General features: G+C 51.2%; 4 protein-coding genes across 7 annotated transcripts in view; 3 read left to right on the forward strand and 1 right to left on the reverse strand.

The window, feature by feature from the left end:
* Positions 1-354, forward strand: part of AGO3 (argonaute RISC catalytic component 3) — a 43,067-nt gene extending 42,713 nt beyond the window's left edge. The window contains exon 20 of one of the 2 annotated variants that reach the window (XR_012045989.1): positions 252-354. The gene's annotated coding sequence lies outside the window, so the exon portion shown is untranslated. Of the gene's footprint in view, positions 1-72; positions 91-251 lie in introns of those variants that run through there. The other variant, XR_012045990.1, reaches the window with a different exon arrangement.
* TEKT2 (tektin 2) lies at positions 340-7,743 on the forward strand. Of its 3 annotated transcripts, XR_012045991.1 has the most exons (11): positions 340-455; positions 1,969-2,140; positions 2,529-2,654; positions 3,245-3,450; positions 3,996-4,139; positions 4,695-4,809; positions 5,222-5,329; positions 5,770-5,913; positions 6,173-6,252; positions 6,841-7,307; positions 7,616-7,743. XR_012045991.1 is itself a non-coding variant. In XM_072885267.1 (10 exons), the coding sequence occupies exons 2-10, from the start codon at positions 1,985-1,987 to the stop codon at positions 7,052-7,054; spliced, it is 1,293 nt and encodes a 430-aa protein (XP_072741368.1). In that variant the 5' UTR covers positions 340-455; positions 1,969-1,984; the 3' UTR covers positions 7,055-7,743. The 3 variants fall into 3 exon arrangements, 2 of the variants coding, with proteins under 2 accessions (XP_072741368.1, XP_072741369.1); XM_072885267.1 differs by having other exon boundaries at positions 6,841-7,743; XM_072885268.1 differs by lacking the exon at positions 5,222-5,329 and having other exon boundaries at positions 6,841-7,743.
* Positions 7,744-8,010: 267 nt separating this feature from the next.
* On the forward strand, positions 8,011-14,846 carry ADPRS (ADP-ribosylserine hydrolase). Its single transcript, XM_072885270.1, has 6 exons — positions 8,011-8,260; positions 9,228-9,324; positions 10,170-10,377; positions 10,488-10,672; positions 10,773-10,873; positions 11,433-14,846. Exons 1-6 carry the CDS (start codon positions 8,026-8,028, stop codon positions 11,723-11,725), a joined length of 1,119 nt encoding a protein of 372 aa, XP_072741371.1. The 5' UTR covers positions 8,011-8,025; the 3' UTR covers positions 11,726-14,846.
* Positions 14,847-14,890: 44 nt separating this feature from the next.
* The window catches only part of COL8A2 (collagen type VIII alpha 2 chain), a 35,714-nt gene continuing 33,312 nt past the window's right edge, over positions 14,891-17,292 (reverse strand). The window contains exon 4 of the mRNA XM_072885266.1: positions 14,891-17,223. The gene's annotated coding sequence lies outside the window, so the exon portion shown is untranslated. The remainder of the gene's footprint in view (positions 17,224-17,292) is intronic.

A 17,292-nucleotide genomic window follows, 5' to 3' on the forward strand; every position in this document is an offset into this window, starting at 1 on the left:
AAATGCATGTGATGCTTTTAATTTTTTCTTTTTTTTTTTTTATACTTGCATCATTTTAATTCATTCACAAAGCCGTCTCCGCAGGAGTGGGTAGAGACAGAGGCGTTGATCCGAGCTGCGGTGTCAGGAGCCGGGTGGCATCTGGAGGGAGGTACCGGGCACGGCTGCCAGCCCTTTGCCAGAAAACAATTTTACTTTCAGCCTTTTCTGTTTGATTTCATTAATGCCATTTAATTTTTTTAAAAAAACAGGGAAGAACTCCTTGAAGCGCTCAGATCAGCACTGTAAATCCTCCTGCCCTCCGCAGCACTAGAGCTGTCGTGGGAACACGATGGCCTCTGCGGGCTAGGCCGTGTCACGCCATGTCACGCCGTGTCACGCCGTGTCGGGGCTGGGGGGTTGCGGTACTGCTGTTGTGATGGGGTTGGACCCCCCAGCCTGCCCTGTCTGCTCGGGTGCGTTGGTTTATTTTCTTGGGGTTTTTTTAAATAACAACAACACTAATAACAGTAACAACAACAACTGCGTCTGCTGTCGCTTTGCAGTGTAACTCCCGCTAATAGCCGCAATAGAAAGCGACAAGCTGTGCCGCAGCCCCGCTGGCCCCGTCACCCGCCCGGACCCGGGCACCCCCCCCCCGCTGCCGCCGCCTCGCAACGGGCCCGCGCGTGCCTGGCAACCGGCCCGGCGGCGGGACCGGGACCGGGGCCTGAGGCGGGGACGGGAGCGGGACCGGGCCCCGGGGCCTGAGGCGGGGACGGGAGCGGGACCGGGGCTTGCGGCCTGAGGCGGGGACGGGAGCGGGACCGGGGCTTGCGGCCTGAGGCGGGGACGGGAGCGGGAGCGGGGCTTGGGGCCTGAGGCGGGGACGGGAGCGGGAGCGGGGCTTGGGGCCTGAGGCGGGGAGGGGAGCGGCGGGACCGGCCCTGAGGCGGGGAGGGGAGCGGCGGGACCGGCCCTGAGGCGGGGACGGGAGCGGGGCTTGGGGCCTGAGGCAGGGAGGGGAGCGGGGCCGGGGCGGGCGGGGAGGGGACCCGGAGCAGGGTCGGGCCCGTGATGGGCCCCGAGGGAGCAGCAGGGCGGGGCTGGGGCACCCTGCTCAGGGCTGCCAGCGCCCAGCCAGGCTGAGGGCCCCTCCTAGCTGGGGGCTGAGCCCCGTCCCTGTTTCCACCTGGGGGGTCGAGCCTTCCCCTCTGCCCGGCAGCGCTTTGTGCCTTCTCTCCCGCTGGCTCTGCAGCCCCGGTGCCTGCCCGCAGGGCCTCCTTCCCCGTGGCAGTTCCCCCGCGGCCTCTGGTGCAGGTGGCTGTGCTCAAGGGGCTCTGTCCCTTGCAGGTGGCTGTGCTCAAGGGGCTCTGTCCCAACTACCTGTGCTCAAGAGGACTGGGGGACCGGCACGGGGTGTACCGGAGCCTGGGAAACTGCCTGCCCCAGAACTCCACCTGACTGTGGGTTTTTTTGTAACCTGCAGTCTCCTCAGGAGCTGCTCTGATCTGTTGAGTGGTCTCTCTGATTCCTGCTGTTTTTGCTGGGATGTGGTAGGTAGCAAGGAAGATGGCTGCAAACTAAACCGTTCCTGCAAAGCCTTCGAGTCCCCTGGGACTGCAACCCTGGGCTGAGCCTCTGCAGCTGTAACAAAGGCAGAATCAGTAACGTGATCAGCCATTTTGTCCAAGCTCAATGAATACCATGTGGGAGATGGTGCTGTGAGCGGCTCCTTGTCTCTCTGCAAATAGCGCCGTTCTCCAGGGAGAGACAGGTGGACAGGGCTTTCCCCCGGCCCAGGGGCAGAGGGTGGCTCCGATCGCCCCTTCTAGTGCTTCCCCTAAGACATGTGCGTCTGCATTAGGCAAGATGCCAGGTCAGAGCTTGCTGCTGCTTTTCTCTTGAAGAGCTTTCCAATTTGTGGATGCGTCTCCATTTCTGGTGTATTTCCATGAATAAACACAAAAATCTTCCGCTCCCTTTTAGTCACCTGTTTAGCGAGATGGCCATGCTGAGCGTAAAGCGAGGACAGCGGTTCACCTTGCCGGACTGGCACACCAACTCCCATCTCATCTCGGCTGATGCTGAACGCCAGCGTTCTGCTTCCCACCAAGTCCGGCAGGAAGCCCGAGCTCTCCGCAACGAAACCACCAACCAGGTGGGCCTTCTGGCAGCTGGGCTGCTCCCGGGTTTGTCAGAATAGCGAGCTGAGGCGTATGGGAGAGTGTCTAGATCTGGTGTATGGACGAGGGAATAGGAGAAGGCTTTATCTCTACAGAACCTGCTAAATATGTACATCTACTTCCTGTAAACCCATGTGCAATGACGCGTGCGTACTGTCATGAAAACCCTGGGTGCGATTCTCGTGTCCTTTGCAACTTGTATTGTTTTCTGTGCTCTCCGTTTGTGTAGACGACTATTAGACCAAATGGCAACATGTTGTACTCCTGTGAGGGGTCAGTCAATCCTGAAAACAGGGAAAGGCTTCAGCAAGATTCACAATTGCAATTTAAAAAAGAGTAATGGCATTTCTCCTCTAATTCCAGACGAAATGGGATGAGCATGACAACCGCACCCGCCTGGCTGAACGTATCAGCAGCGTGAACAGATGGAAAGAGACCCTGGACAAATGCCTTGCAGACATAGATGCGGAAATCGATGCCTTAGCCAAAGTATGTTGGGAAGACAGATGGCTGGAAATCAGCTTACACTCTCAACATGGGATGTTAAATAATTGAGGCTTGTCTTCTGCAATGGGCAAGCCCATATGGAGTTTAAGGGGGGCTTATCACAGGTATACTGAGATCCATACCTGACGAAATGACTTCCTGGAAGGCAAGCCACTGTGTTCTTGGCTGAGCCCATGCTCACATTTGGGTTTGGGGTTGTGTTTTTTGTGGTTTTTTTAAAGCTCTGAAGGATAATGAGAAATATGTTAACACTATCATTCAAAAATGTTTGATTTTAAATAGAGAATAGCAGTGGGACATCTCTCTGGTTCTTTTAGTTCTAAACCCAGAGGCTGCTGCTCCTGGAGTTGTTAGCCCCCAGCAAGGTCTGATTCCCAATGCAAATAGCAGATGTAGAGGACTAATGTGTTTGGCTCTCACAATTTTCATTCCAGCCTTGTTAAAAGGTTTCAGAACTGCAAAGACAGGCAGTGCGAGGCCCTCTTAATGAGGGTATCAGTGGGTTCCCCTTCCTTTCTTCCTCCCATCCCTGAAGGATACCCCACACACACCCAGCTGGCTTCTTCCTCCAGGTGAAGGAAGCAGCAGAATGTGCCCTCCAGGCAAAGAACTTGCCTTTGGACGTTTCCATTGAGTGCCTGACGCTCCGCGAGAGCCGCTGCGCCATCGATGTGGTGAGGGACCCTGTGGAGGAGGAGCTGCACAAGGAGGTGAAGGTGATAGACAAAGCCAAGAGAGAACTGCAGCAGAGAGTGAACGAAGCCTTCGAACAGCTCTGGTGAGGCGAATGACACAGCTTTTGACCGGACTCTGCCCTCCTTGCTTGGCCCCAGCAGTTTAACGTGCCTCTGATGCCATGCTGAGATGGGCAAGCAGGCCAGGCGTAGTCGCCCTGGGAGAGCGAGCCACGCAGAGGAGCCTTTGATGATTATTGTCAAGGTCTATGGAGTCGGGGGGTTGGCAGCGGAGAGCATGCCAAGGGAGACTTCATGAGCATCCTTGGAAAATTGTGGCCTGAGCAGATATCTTGTGCCACCTGCCTTGGTTCATGAACCAGTGACCTGGAAGTGTTAAAGCTGCCAGGCCCTAATCCCTTGTGGGTCACTGCCCCGCTGCGGGAGGGCGGGCAGCTGAGTTCGCCAGGGCCAGGCAGGCAGCAAAGCAGGCGTGCTGCTTTACCACGTTGGGCCCAGTTCACTGGGAGGGCAGGGGCTCATCACTCGTTTTAAAAAGATGACTGAGGTGGTGATGAAAGCTTTGGAAGTTGTGAGCTGCCTCTCCCGTCTGCGTGCTGCCTGCTTACTCCAGCCCTGCTTTCTGCAGCCTCTTGCAGGAAGCTCGGCAGCAGCTGAGCTGCGACCACCGGCGCAAGATGGAAGCATTGGAAATAGATCGCGTGTGCTTATCCCTCAACGTGAGCTCTCCCAACATCTCCTTCAAGGTCAACCCAACACGGGTCCCAGACGGGTAAGGAAAGAGCCTGCCCTTGTGTGGCCAAATCCATGCTGGTGCCCTGGGGTGCTTTTTCCTCCCATGCCGTATCCTGGCTTGATGGGTGCAGTCACAGAGAGAGCTCAGAACAGGAGGCGGCTGCTGGGATTTCTTGTGGCTGTTGAATTGTAAAGCCACAGACTTTTGGGAGTTACCTAAATTGTCACCGCAAAAACAGTGGAGGTAGCTGCCCTGCCTCCCTGGTGCTTGGCCATAGGTGACGCTCAGTAAGTAGTGCGGTATCAGCCTTTGGCACAGCTTACGGGGGAGCTGCTGCACGTTTTCACTTGCTTGGCATTTCATAGCATGGTTTGGATGCGTCCCCGGTTTGCGCAGATGTTGGGTTTGGTGCAAGAGCCATGGGGTAGCGATCTCCAGCTGGTGCAGTGAAGAGATCAGACAGGATGTGACCTCCAGAATTCCTGAATCATTTTGCACTGCACAAAGCCTTCTTGGCCTGCAGCAGGTGGTTCCTTTTGAACTGTCTTGCAAACACGCAACTTATTTTCATAACTGCTGATTTGTTCACAGATCAACTGCACTTGATGAGTGGGAACAGAATAGCCAACGTAACAAGGAGCATGCCGAGGCAGAAATGAAAGCCTCAGCTGAGCTCCGAGAAGCAACAGTGCTTGCCATTGCACAGGTAAATCAGTCCCTCGGCTGTGAATCGGTGGGGCAGAAGTTGTGGATCCAGTGTGGGAGAATGGGCTGGCATGCGCTGCGGCCAGGGGAAGGGAGTCTTTGAAAAGACAGCACTGGCCCAGCTCTGTGCCAGCAGCTGCCCTCCTGGTTTAAAAGGGGAGCTTGGTTGCGCTGCGGAGCTTGCGGCAGTCTCGGCAACCTGGAGGACATGTACCTGCCCATCGTTCCCTGCCTTTTGGCTACAGGGGGGTGCACGACCTGCACACGCATGGCAGCTGCCAGAACCCAGCTGGTTTTGCTCATAGGCTTGTCCCAGCCTCACAGGAGGTCGTCTCAAGTGATGGTTGTAGTGGCAGCTGCTGGGAGGGAGGCACCTCCTAGACGTGTGTGACTGGAGCCTGTTCTCTCTTCAGACAAACAACGAGCTGGAGGCTCAGCGTGTAGCTGCAGAGTTTGCCTTGCGCAAGAGGATTAGAGACCTGGAAAGAGCCTATGATGAGCTGAAATGGCAGGAGCAGAATGTAAATGTTGCTGCTTTGGTTATCAAACGCAACCTTGGGTGGGAATTGAATCCAAAAGGATGTTTGTTATGTGGAAAGCTGCTTGGCCTGAGCATGGTTTCCACATGAGAGCTGTTAAGTGGCACATGTATGATCCCTGCAACGTCCTACCTCCTTCTACCATCACAGTTGCTGCTCTGGCATTTCCCAGCAGCAGTGCCAGGTTTTGGCCTTTTTATTTCACCCCTGCTCTCAACTGCTGGGGCCATAGAACACCAGCAGCACCATGCCTGCTCTGTGTGAAAAGCCCGATCTATGAGCAGAGGGGGTCAGTACTCAGAAGCCCACCAGCCCCTGTTTAAAAATCCATTCCCAGCACAGTAAAATCCCAGGACGCATGGGTGCTTTTTTCCAGTCTGTATCCCTGGCTGTCCCTCATGATATGTGTCTTTTATCCGTAGACCTTGGAGGAAATTGCTGAGATGGAGGAGGACATCCGACGCTTGGAGGAAGATCTTCGAAGGAAAACGCAAGATCTGAAAGTGGCACACACCCGCCTGGAGACCCGCACGTATCGGCCCAATATGGAGCGCTGTCGGGATCAGGTACCAGCCTCGCCTGGCACGGTCCCTGCCAGGGGGACTGGGGGGAAGCGGCCAGGATGGGGGCTTGCGTGGGTCTGAAGAACGTGGATGCACTTTGGAGAAAACTACAGAGGGGCTGAGCAATGGATCCTACAGTCACATAGCAAAGCAAGGAAATAAATGTCATAGCTGGGCTAGAACGGGAATGAGAGCGCCGTGGCCTTTGTAAAACAACACTTCAGCCCCGTTAACTGCCGTCACCTCCCTCCCCACCTCACAGGTCCAGTACGGGCTAACAGATGAGGTCCACCAGCTGGAGGGGACGATCCGTGCGCTCAGACAGAAGCTAGCAGAGTCACGGTAAGTCTCCTGCTCTGGGGCAGAGCAGTGGCCCAGCATTGCCGGTGCGAGGGACGTGGCTATGTGCAGCCCTGGGCCTGGCACACTTCCAGAAGCTGCATTTTGGAGCTCGTGTCTGCTCAGATCAGGAGTGGAAATAGTCTTTGGGCTTCATGGGGAGCTGGACCCGGCAGCAGGGTGCAGGCAAGGTATGAGAGGTCTGTGCAGTGGGAGGGTGAGTGGGGTTCCCACGGTCCCTGCTTGACTCTGACTTCAACCAGGCACAGACAGTTCTAAAAGGGGGAAAAAAAAAAAAAAGGGTGAAAAGCAAAGGAAGAAACAGAAGTGCTGCTCTGGGCTGGCGTGGGCTCCAGGGTGCACATCTCTGCGCTGCGCTCCAGGAGCAGCATGTGGGCTTGCTATTCACAGACCCAAACAATGCTGCTGCTGTGCCCCAAGAAATATCTGCTGCATTCGTTCTTCGCACAAAGGCAAATGCTGCGCAGATATTTCTGCTGCCAGAAAGTGGGAAGTTAGGTGTTTCCTGTCCAACTTGGGAAGTGAATGCAGTGCTTGAACCCAACTCCTGTCACTTCTGCTTGTTCCCAGGGATGCCTTGGATGCTCTTTACCGACAACTTCACCGCATTCAGACGGATACTGGCTACAAAGCCAATTCCCTGGTGCTGGACAACAAGTGCATGGACAGCCGGAGAAAGCTCATGGTCCCTGCCGAGAAATTCGTGCCAGAGGTCGACGCTTTCAACCGGACCACGAACCCTGCGCTCTCCCTGCTGAAGAACGGGCAGCTGGAGTTGGCGTAGTGCACCGGGGAGTGTTGTGCAACGAGCCGCACCGAGGAGAAAGCTACCAGTGACTCAGTTCCGTAGCAAGGAAAGCAGACATCTGTGTCGTGTTAGGATAATGCAATTCTCCTCCCTCCTCCTAGTTTGTTATATAACTGTCTGTCCCCTTCTATGATGTTTATCGCCTCTTGCACTCCACGGAGCATTATGAACAATAAAGAGTCTGTCCCCAAGAGCAGTTGTCATCCGACAGCGTTGGAAGCATTGCGTGGTGATTGAATCCATCTGGGCTCTTTAGTGTTTTAAGTCCTTTAAAGTGCAAGGCTGCCCTCTGAAAAGGGACTCTGTAATGGTGGCAGCGTGCCAGATCTGCGCTGTGGGTGTACTGACTCAAATCTGCTCGCTTTAATGATTAAAGTAAAGTTTGGGTTGGGATTTCCCCTTGCCTGCTAGCCCTGCGGAGCTAACGCAGCTACAAAAGCAAGAGCTGGAGTCCGTTCTGGCTCTTGTGGCCACAGACTTGTTAAAATTGAATTGCAGCGCTTGCGTTCTGCCGTGAGTTTATTGTTTCTATTCCAGGCACGCTCCCAACGTGCTGAGGACTGCACGCTCTCCCTGGGAGACGGCGTCCTTGCAAACCCGGATTATTGCATCTGCAACGGGACCAGAACTTGGCCTGCTCTTCCTCCCGGAGGTGGGAGACGATGCTCGGTAAGCGCCCCGGTGGAAAGCAAGCTTGGATTTGACTCCTGGCTCTCCGACTAAATTTTGATAATGAGAAATTGAGGGGAAAAAAAATAATAATAAAAAAAAAATCAACGCTTTCCCTTCCTGGAAGTAGGGAAATGGGGCGACAACCTCCCAGCAGCTTTTTCCTGCCCCCGCCGCCGCCGCTGTCCTCCGGGCCGCCAGGGGGCGGTGTCCGCGGCGGCTGCCGCGGACACCGCCCCCTGGCGGCCCGGAGGACAGCGGCAGCGGCGCTGGAGAAGATGGCGGCGGCGGCGGGTTCGGGCTCAGGCAGCGGGCGGGCGGCGGTGCGGCCTCGGCCGGGAGCCGCCCGGTTCCGGGGCTGCTTGGCCGGGGCGTTGTTGGGTGACTGCCTGGGCGCCGTCTTCGAAGGCAGGAGCGTCGTGAAGCTGCCCGACCTGCTACGTTTCCTCCGAGGCCTGGAACCGGCGCCCGGGCTGCCTGAGGCGGGGGAGCCGGCCGGCAGCGCCCGCAGAGGTGGGCGGGAACCCCGGGAGCGGAACGGGCGTCGGGCCCGGAGCACATCCCCTTCCCCGTACCCACCGGCTCGGGCCCGGCCCCCAACACCCCCAGGATCGGGCTTTGGGGTGCGTTCGCCCCCTGTCCTCGCACCCCCAGGCCCACTGCCCCGCCGAAGCGTGGGTGCTCCCTGTCCTGCCCCTCGCCTCAGCCGTGGCTGTCCCCAGCCCTGCTTTGGCGTGTGTCCCCGGCGCTGTGGGGTTTGGGCCCCCCGGGGTGAGGGTGACCTTGCTGGGGCAGGTCCCCCAGGGCAGGTCCTGGTCCCTTAAGCACATGGCCGGTGTGGAGGGATGTGTGGTTTGCTGTGCTCAGCCGGTGCTGCTCGTACCAGAGCGAAGCTGGGGTGTGTAGCGTGCTGGGAACCGGAGTATCGCAGCGCAGGGGTGTCAGCAAGGAACAGATATACCAAAAATAGATAAGGAGTAGTGTAAGAGAAGCACAAGAAGGGTTATTTAACTCTTAGCAAGTGATGATGGATTTGTGTTGTGGTTCTGAGCAGCGTGGCAAGCCCTGTAAACCCGTCCAGTGGGATCTTAAAGGCACCTGATTTTGTTGTGGTCTTGTCCAGAAATGCAGCTGTGCTTGCTCTTCTCTGCTTGTCAGCGTACGCTGTAAACTCCTTGAGAAAGAGGCTTGTCTCTCGCTTGTCCATGTGCACTTCTGGATAGCAAACATTTTTTCTTGGCTCTTATTAATCTTGAAACGCTTTCTGTCTCACTTTTGCTGTGGATGCATCTCTCTGTGCCTTTTTGCTCTGATGACCATGGCTAGTGATGAGCTCAAAGTGCTGGGGAACGTCTGGTGATGCATTAACTCCAGCTATACAGATAATTAGTCCCTGGAGAGTAGGAAAGTGCTGAGAGTTGAGGACAGGAGGAGAATTTGTCCCTGGATGGTCACGTTATGTTTTGACCTTCTGTTTTAGAGACGCTTTCGTACACGGACGACACGGCCATGAGCAGGTCGGTGGTGCAGTCCCTGCTAGCCAAGCGAGAGTTTGATGAAGTTGATATGGCCAAGAGGTAAGGACTGCAGCCAGCTTCGGAGGCCAGGGCGTTGACATTTACTAGTGAAGACAAAACTTTCTTAAGATTTAGCAATCACTGTAATTTTCTGTGAAAGGGGACAGGGGCGACAGCAAAGTGGTTGTTAATTTGTGGAGGAAAAAAATTAGAAAAGCGATGGCTAATCCTGTGATTTATTGTGTGCTTTGCACTGTCCTGGAACATGCAGCAGCGTTAGCTTTAGCGTGGGTTCAGAGCCTGCTTTAAAATGAAGCAGGATGGGACATGCTGTATTGCAGCCACGTATGGATATTCACCTTTGTGGAAGACAATGCTTAGAAATTCCAGAAGCATTTCCTTTTGTGTGTGTTTGTTGCTATTTATGTTTGTACTTCCCTTAATTTAGTTGGTGAATATTAGTGAGGTCAGCTTCAGTTTATTTATGATCCATTTCCCTTTTGAATCCACACCCCTGGTAGCATTTGGTTCCACTTAAGGGAGAACATTTATTTGTTTAGAAAACTCTTCCATTGAACTCGAACAAAAGACTTTCTTTGTGGTTGTGACCCACGGAAATGTTTCCAGTTTGCTTCTATTTCAAGGCAAAGCTGAGAGGGAAACAAATGGGCTGTGAAAGGTGATGTTTATACACCCTTTCCTCCTTTCACACCAGTTTTTGGGAATCGGATTCTTTCCCTACAGAACTGAATCACTTGAACCCTGACTGTCACTGAATTATCCATGTGCTATTAATTCACTTATCAAGTGGCTTTATACAACCTCTTTACAAACTTCACTAACAGACCAAATATCCCATGTATTTTTTCTCACCTGCATAACTGCTGCTCTCTTGCCCACACCAGGTTTGCTGAGGAGTACAAGAAGGAACCCAACAGGGGCTATGGGATGGCTGTTGTCAATGTCTTCAAGAAGCTCCTGAGCCCCAAGTGTAATGATGTGTTTGAACCAGCGAGAGCCCAGTTTAATGGGAAAGGCTCCTATGGCAATGGCGGTGCCATGAGGGTGGCAGGCATCTCGCTCGTGTATTCTGATGTCCAGGATGTTAAGAAGGTACCGTTCTTGGCTCCCTTGGGCACCTCGGCTCTGGGAGTCCCTGCTGTCAGGCAGGTCTCACTGTCATCTCTCAGGTAGGTTTGCTAACGATGTGTTTTCATTTGCAGTTTGCGAAGCTGAGTGCTGAGTTAACCCATGCCAACTCCCTGGGCTACAACGGGGCCATCCTGCAGGCCCTGGCCGTGCATCTCGCCCTGCAGGGAGAACTCAGCAAGGAGACCTTCCTGGAGCAGCTCATTAGCCACATGGAAGATGTAGAGGCAGATGACAAGTCTCTTACTGACGCCCGAGCGTAAGTAGCTGTGAGGAGCACTAACTCTGCTGTGTACGGTTTATTCTGGCTCTTTGCATTCTCTCTTCTTCATTGTACTCTCTTTCCCCCCCCCCCTCAGGCTGGGATTTGAGGATTTGCCATTTTCAAGGCGTCTAAAGAAAATAAAGGAATTTTTGGAGCTCAGCAGTGTTCCCAAAGCAGATGTATTGTTTGAATTAGGTAAGTACCTTTCTTACTACAAGCATTAGGAAAGAGCTGGAAGCAGGACTAACTCAGCAAGCCTAGTTCATGTGTCCTCCCCCAGATTGCCACTTCGGCCTCTGCTGCCTGTCAGGCACAGAATGTGCTGGAAAGGCTGCCTGTGCTCGCCAGTCAGTAATTCTCTGAGTCTTGACCCAGTGACTCCCTCTCTGTATTGGTGGGAAAAAAATGTCTTTCTAAGAAAAGCTTGTAACGAATAACGTTTCTTAATATTCTAAGACCTCTTGTCTTAATGGCTATCAGATCTTCATGTTGGGTGGGAACGGGTAGATGAGTATTGCCAGACTATACTGGTGTGGCTGGGAGCTGGTCTCCAGGATGTGAGTAGTGCTGGGGAACTATGGGGAGATTTCTCTTCTGAGACGCAAACTTTTGCACCTTGTCATGATGAAATCAGTGATACTGGTATTGAAAGTAACTGGCAATGGGGAGTTGCAGTTAGAAGGGAAAAGGTACTTCTGCGGGAAGCAAGAAACAAGTGTTCTGCAGCACTGAAGATGATTGGTTTTGTTAACAGGCAATGGCATTGCCGCTTTGCGGTCTGTCCCTACTGCAATTTACTCCTTCTTGCGCTGCATGGAAGCTGACCCAGATATTCCTGATCACTACAGCAACCTGCAGAGGACCATCATCTACTGTATCTCTCTGGGTGGAGACACAGACACCATTGCTACCATGGCAGGAGCCATTGCAGGGGCTTATTACGGGGAGGAACAGATACCCCCAAGTTGGGAGCAGAGCTGTGAAGCTTTTCAAGAGACACAGAAGCTGGCAAATAGCTTGTATGAACTCTACTGCCAGCGGCTCTGAGCTCCAAGGGGAGCATGTTTTCTGAAGGCAAGGCAGGTGGTCACCTCTGCTTTTCTGGTCAGAAATCTGGTGGTGGGTCCGTGCCATCTGCAGACGCCAGTGAGCCTCCACCTGAGAAAGACGCCTGCTGCTGTGAGTTGAGAGCTGGAAGCACGAGCTGGTTTGGAAGAGAGGGGACATACCCTCCAGTTACGGTTCAGCTGGGAAGTGGCTGCATGTGGCGCCTTGGACAGTGGGTGCATCTCCTCTGAAGTATACAGGGGCGTTTAGTTTTTCATAAGGTTTCTGCTTCTTGCTTTGTCCCACGCTTATGCCATTACTTTGTCATTACAGTTACTAGGTGGGTGTCTGAATCCACTTACTTTCTTGCTGTGTTCCTCTGCTCCTGCGTGCCGTGGCCTTTGTTTCAGTTGTTAGTGACCTGTCCTGCAGTGTCTTTGGTAGGCTCCACACCCCAGTTCACACTCAGCTGACCACCTAAAGGATGTCGATGGGAGTCATCAGAGAGGCGCGTCCCTGGAGAGCCTGGAGGGTGTCCTGCGTGGTGGCAGGGGTTACCACCTGCGTGTGGAGCGAGGATGCTGGAGGGTAGACATCCCGGGAGGTTCACTTCCGTAAAGGCAGAATGAAAAGTGCCAGAGATTGGGGAAGGGATTTCTTTCTTTGCATTGCTAGTGGCACTGTGACAAATGCCTTTGGTGCATGCAGACAGAATCCCCGTTGGCTCATTGTTACTGCTGGGAGAGGGCGTAACTAATTACTGCTCCTTTGGTGTCCTTTGCTCTGCGATCCACCTGGCACCATCCTGATCTATTGCATTTTGTGTTCCCTTACGTAGCTGGCTTTGGCATTGCTGCAGATACGCAGCAACAAAGGAAATGGCTAGAGTTTTTTGCACCCTGCGTTTTTAATCCTGTCCTACGTATGTCCAGAGCACCAAGTGAGATTGCTGCTTAAATCTGTGAGTGGAGATGGTTGTGACACCTAGTGTTACACAAGGATTGAAGTCCTGGTTCTGCTGCAGTCAGTGACAAAAAATGACTTCAGCTGGAAGCAAGAGTTACTTCTCACAGTTTTAAAACTCTGTACTTGGTAAGAATCATCTGGAAATAAAGGGAAAGGTAGGTTAATTGGGGGAGAATTTATGAGAGTTTAAAAGAATTTGTGCATTTGAAGCTGGTGCTGCTGGCCAAGAATATTCTAGCAAAGCTGTGTTGTTCCAGAGTTTCATGTTTGAAACCTTTCTCCAATGGAGCTGGTCAAAAAGGAAGTAACAGCTTGGGTATGGCATGTCTAAAAAGGGTTAAAAGCTTTTTAATAGTTGAAAACAAAAAGAGAGAGCAAGGCAAGCAGTCATCATATAGAAATGTTTATAAATTTGAATGTGACGATGTTATTCTCTATAATCTCTAGTATTTCTTGCGGCACCGGGAAGTGACGGTTCTGCTGAGAGCTCACTCCCTGTTGGTATCAGCACGTGGTGGTTGTGTGTGTCAGGCTGCATGCACACATGGAAAACCTGGCTGCGATGGGTCGCTCCAGTTTTTCCTGTACTCTCCTTCCTTCAAGTGCCAGTCTTCTGTGTGATGCTTTAATGGGTTTTCCTTGTATAAATGGATTCCTGTCCTGAGAACATGTGGAATTTTGGTCTATTGTATATTTATTACGTATTGTGCTGCAGATCTGAGATGTAAAATGTCAGGTTTTTCACATTATTCTGCCAGAGGTGTGAAACACATTCACGGAATTATTTAAAATATATTTTCCGTTTAAAGGAGATTTATAATTTTAAATGTTTGGAACTCATGAAGAGCAGAAAAGCTCCTGTTTAAAAAATATAGCTCATTTTAGGCCAGAATTTAAATGTGCACTGAAACATTTAGCTCTGACTTCCTTGGAAAGAAATAAAATCACTTAGTTATCTTTGTTAATTAGCCACTGCTCCTGTCTTTTCATTCAAGTCACAAAGTTGTGCTTCCATACTAAATGACGAGGAGTTGTATGAAAACCTCTGGGCTATTTCTCCCCACCCCATACTTCCCTTTAAGACTCAACCTGAAACTACTTTGTTACGGCTTCTTGAAATCTTTCTGTAGAAAGCAGAATGGAAGTTGATCGGTGCTGGTTAGAGACATCTTGCGTGTAGCCAAGACTTGTGCGTCATTTGGGGTGAGTTTTAGCACTGGAAATCTGCTGTAAAAACTACTTTCAGGCGGCCGCTCTTGCCTGTGAGCGGTACGGGCTAGCTGAAGTGTGTAAAAGCCCAGGAGCAGTGGTTCTTGTTAACAGCAGGGTGAGTCGGCAGCATCGATCATGTGCGTTGCAGGGAGGTTTGCTGGAGAGGCCCTTTTCCTCTGCTGGCTGCGGCTTGTAGGCTGTGTTTGCAGTGAGGAGCAGTGCGTGGAAGGAGTTCACTGCTGGAGTCCAGCATGCGGTGAGCGTGCCGAGACCAGGGAGTGTGCTGGGTCCCCCCGTGACTTGTGGCAGGAGAATCGCTTGTTCTTCATAGTCAGCTTTTGAAGGAGTCTGCCCGTGTGGCAGCCTGGCTTCTCTGGAAGTGTTTCACCTGTAACAAGTAACGTCTCCTCTTCCAGGTAAGAGATCAGGTGGGAAAACATATTTTCTTCCCTTTATTCTTTGTACTTTTAGCCTCCGAAAGTGATTTGCTTGCAGATGATTCACCATTTCTGTGTGCTGCTGAACTGACTGCTTCTGCTGCTCGGGATGCGGAGGCTGGCTGTAGATGAGGTTGTGTAACGTAGCAAAAAAAAGTGTCGTGAAAAAAACACAGAAGGGAAAGGGAATCCCCAACACTTTGACTTAAATGCCTGAAATTAAAAATTGCCAGTCTGGAAGGGGCTGGATTTCATGCTTTTGTAAAAATGAACTTCTGGAGACAGGAATCTTTCCCTTAATCGCAAGAAACACGCAATACCTTCTTACATAAGAATATTCATTAGCAAGCAGATCTGCTGGACTGCTGGGAACGAGTGAGCTGGATTTGAGAAGGAAACACAGCACCAGAGGTCTGCGTGAATGGTCTTACTATCGAGGCTGAGCAAGCCCATTAATAGCAGGACAAAGGCACAGCTGAGCCCACCTTTTATACAATAAGTTTTATTGATGTTTTGTCAATACAATCAAGTACTGTAGTTCTAGTTCTGAAGAGAAGGCCAGTTTCTGATCACAAAAAGAGTGCATTTTAAACCAACTTTTACTATGACAGACAGTGCATGTAATAAGTATTTACAAAACTAAAAACCTCTATATACTAGGTTAGAAATTAAGATACTAGAGGCAAATTTAAAAAAAATAGTAAGAATTTGTATATAAAAATGCACATTGTAATGCAGTTTTCATAATTAAAAATAGACATACTTCATCCAACCCAACCTTTTTTATTATTGTGATTGAAACCAAAATCCCATGCGCTCACACACACGACAGAAAATAATCCTTTCTGCTGGCGAATATCACGTACTCAGTACTCCAGAAAAAAAATTCTTCCTGACAGTGTCCGGTTTGGTGAACAGCCTCCCTCATCCTGTGCATCATTGTTTTCCTAGCCTAACTCTATGTGTGTGTAATATCTTAGCCTTTCCATTACTGTGTAAATGTAACAGGTTATATAGCTGCAGAAGGTTGATTATGGTTTATGCTCTGCACATGAAGGGAAAGTGAAATTGCAAAACAGTATCTACAGCACTGAACGAGTTAATGTCTCGGTGCGGTTATAGTGAGTATTGTCATCATCGCTCTTTGCCAGCTAGAACAAGAAGTTTCGAATGAAGCAAAACAGATCAAAAAGAGATGGAATGTAGGTTAGGACACAGTATAAATAAGTCGCTTTGTTGAGTAACGGGATGAAGCTTCCACCCCGGTGCGTGGCTGGGGCGCAAGAAGCTCCTGGCCCCGCTGCAGGTAGCGTGCACACGTTGCCGGCAGTGCCGGCGGTGGAAGGAGCCAGACCCCACTGCTGGCCGGGGCTTTGCGTGGCACCAGCTCGAGTTCATTGCTGCTCTCCACAGGAAAGACGCTTCAGTAAAGGAGACACGGGCCCCATCCTAGCACCCTCCTCCCAAGCCTGGGCTTGAGGAAAACATCTGAGCTTCCACTTTTAATTTTAGGGACTCTTTTTGTATGGCTCCTGCTGGGAAGTAACCTGTTCCGATGAAAACCCAAATTGTCCTGACACCCCCCTGCCTTCAGGAGTTAAAAATGTCCAGCGGGATCAGACACTGGGGCAGCCTTTCAGCTTGAGAAGGTTCATCTTTACCTGAAACTCGCAGCTTTATGTGGAGTAAAACCCCCGGGAGGGGGACAGGCCAGCCCCAGCCGGGCAGGAGCTGAAGCGCTGGCCTTTCAACTGTAATTTCCTTTTTGTGTTTCTTAATTTCAGGGATAGGTGTGTTGTAAAAAGGAAGCCCTGGATAGCAAGAGGCAGAAACACAGGACAGGCTTAAGGAGAAAAACAAACCAACCAGAAATAGAAAAAGAAAAGTTGTTTAAATATCTTGTACAGTCCATCTGGAGAACAATCCCAAGTCCCATTCTTCCCACATTTCTTTTCTTTGGCCATAGAACAGGCTTTAGGAAAATTTAAGGGTAATAGTCGCTCAGCTGGTGACCAAATTGTTGCTGTTTTCTCTGGGATGTGCCTTTGCAGAGGGACATGCAGCGTAACGCATGTGGATTAACTTCAGCAGCGTGCTACTTGCCTGGGATGAGCAGAATCGCTTTACTGTAAGTCAAGTGGCAGTGACTATTCTACCGTGAGAAAATCTGCAAAGCAACAGGGTTCAGTTGCTCCCTTTAGCAAAGGACAGAGCAGCCAAGTGGTCAGTATCCGTGCATACCTTTCCCAGAACCTTGTAGTTCATATTCAGGTCGGTAACATTTCAAGCATTAGTAAGACAAAGTGGTAACAACAGACAAATGTGGTTTTTTGTTTTTTTTTTTTAACCTAAGTCACAGACTGGCACCTGGAATGGTGCACTTTTACAGGTACATATTGCACTAGACTTGTCAATAACATTGTTAAGTAGATAATAGCACCGTGGTAAAATGACTGAATGGAAAGTTAGAACGAACACTATTTTTTCGTAATTAAAAGGTCCCCAGAGAAAGGGGGGATATCAATGCAAAAGTTTACACATCCCGAAATAGTGAGACAGTAAAAGCAAGTTGTCCGTAAGTGGCACTTTCAAGAAAGCATAACTAAACCTTCTGTCAAACCAGGCTAGAAGCACCGTAAGCCGGGCTTGCAGCGCCATCCTTGTGTTGTCAAGGAGTAAGATGCTCACAAGGCCAAGCAAGTCTTTGGGCTGCAAAGAAGCAGACAGGACAGAACCAGCCCTCGGACTTGCCGAGTGGATGAATTAACGAGAGGGAGGATCGTTGTTCGTCACAGGGGTCCCAGCTTCCCTCAACGGCTTTGGAATAGGTCGTCTGTCATCCTCCCAGATACCGATGCCTGGACGTTTTTATTCCTAAAGGTGCTGGGGGGAGGGTTAAAAATAATATTTACTTCTTACAAGAAGGTGCTTATGCAAAGTGTTCCACTTTTT

Source organism: Ciconia boyciana, chromosome 21, assembly GCF_034638445.1.
Source record: "Ciconia boyciana chromosome 21, ASM3463844v1, whole genome shotgun sequence".
Classification (NCBI taxonomy): Eukaryota; Metazoa; Chordata; class Aves; order Ciconiiformes; family Ciconiidae; genus Ciconia; species Ciconia boyciana.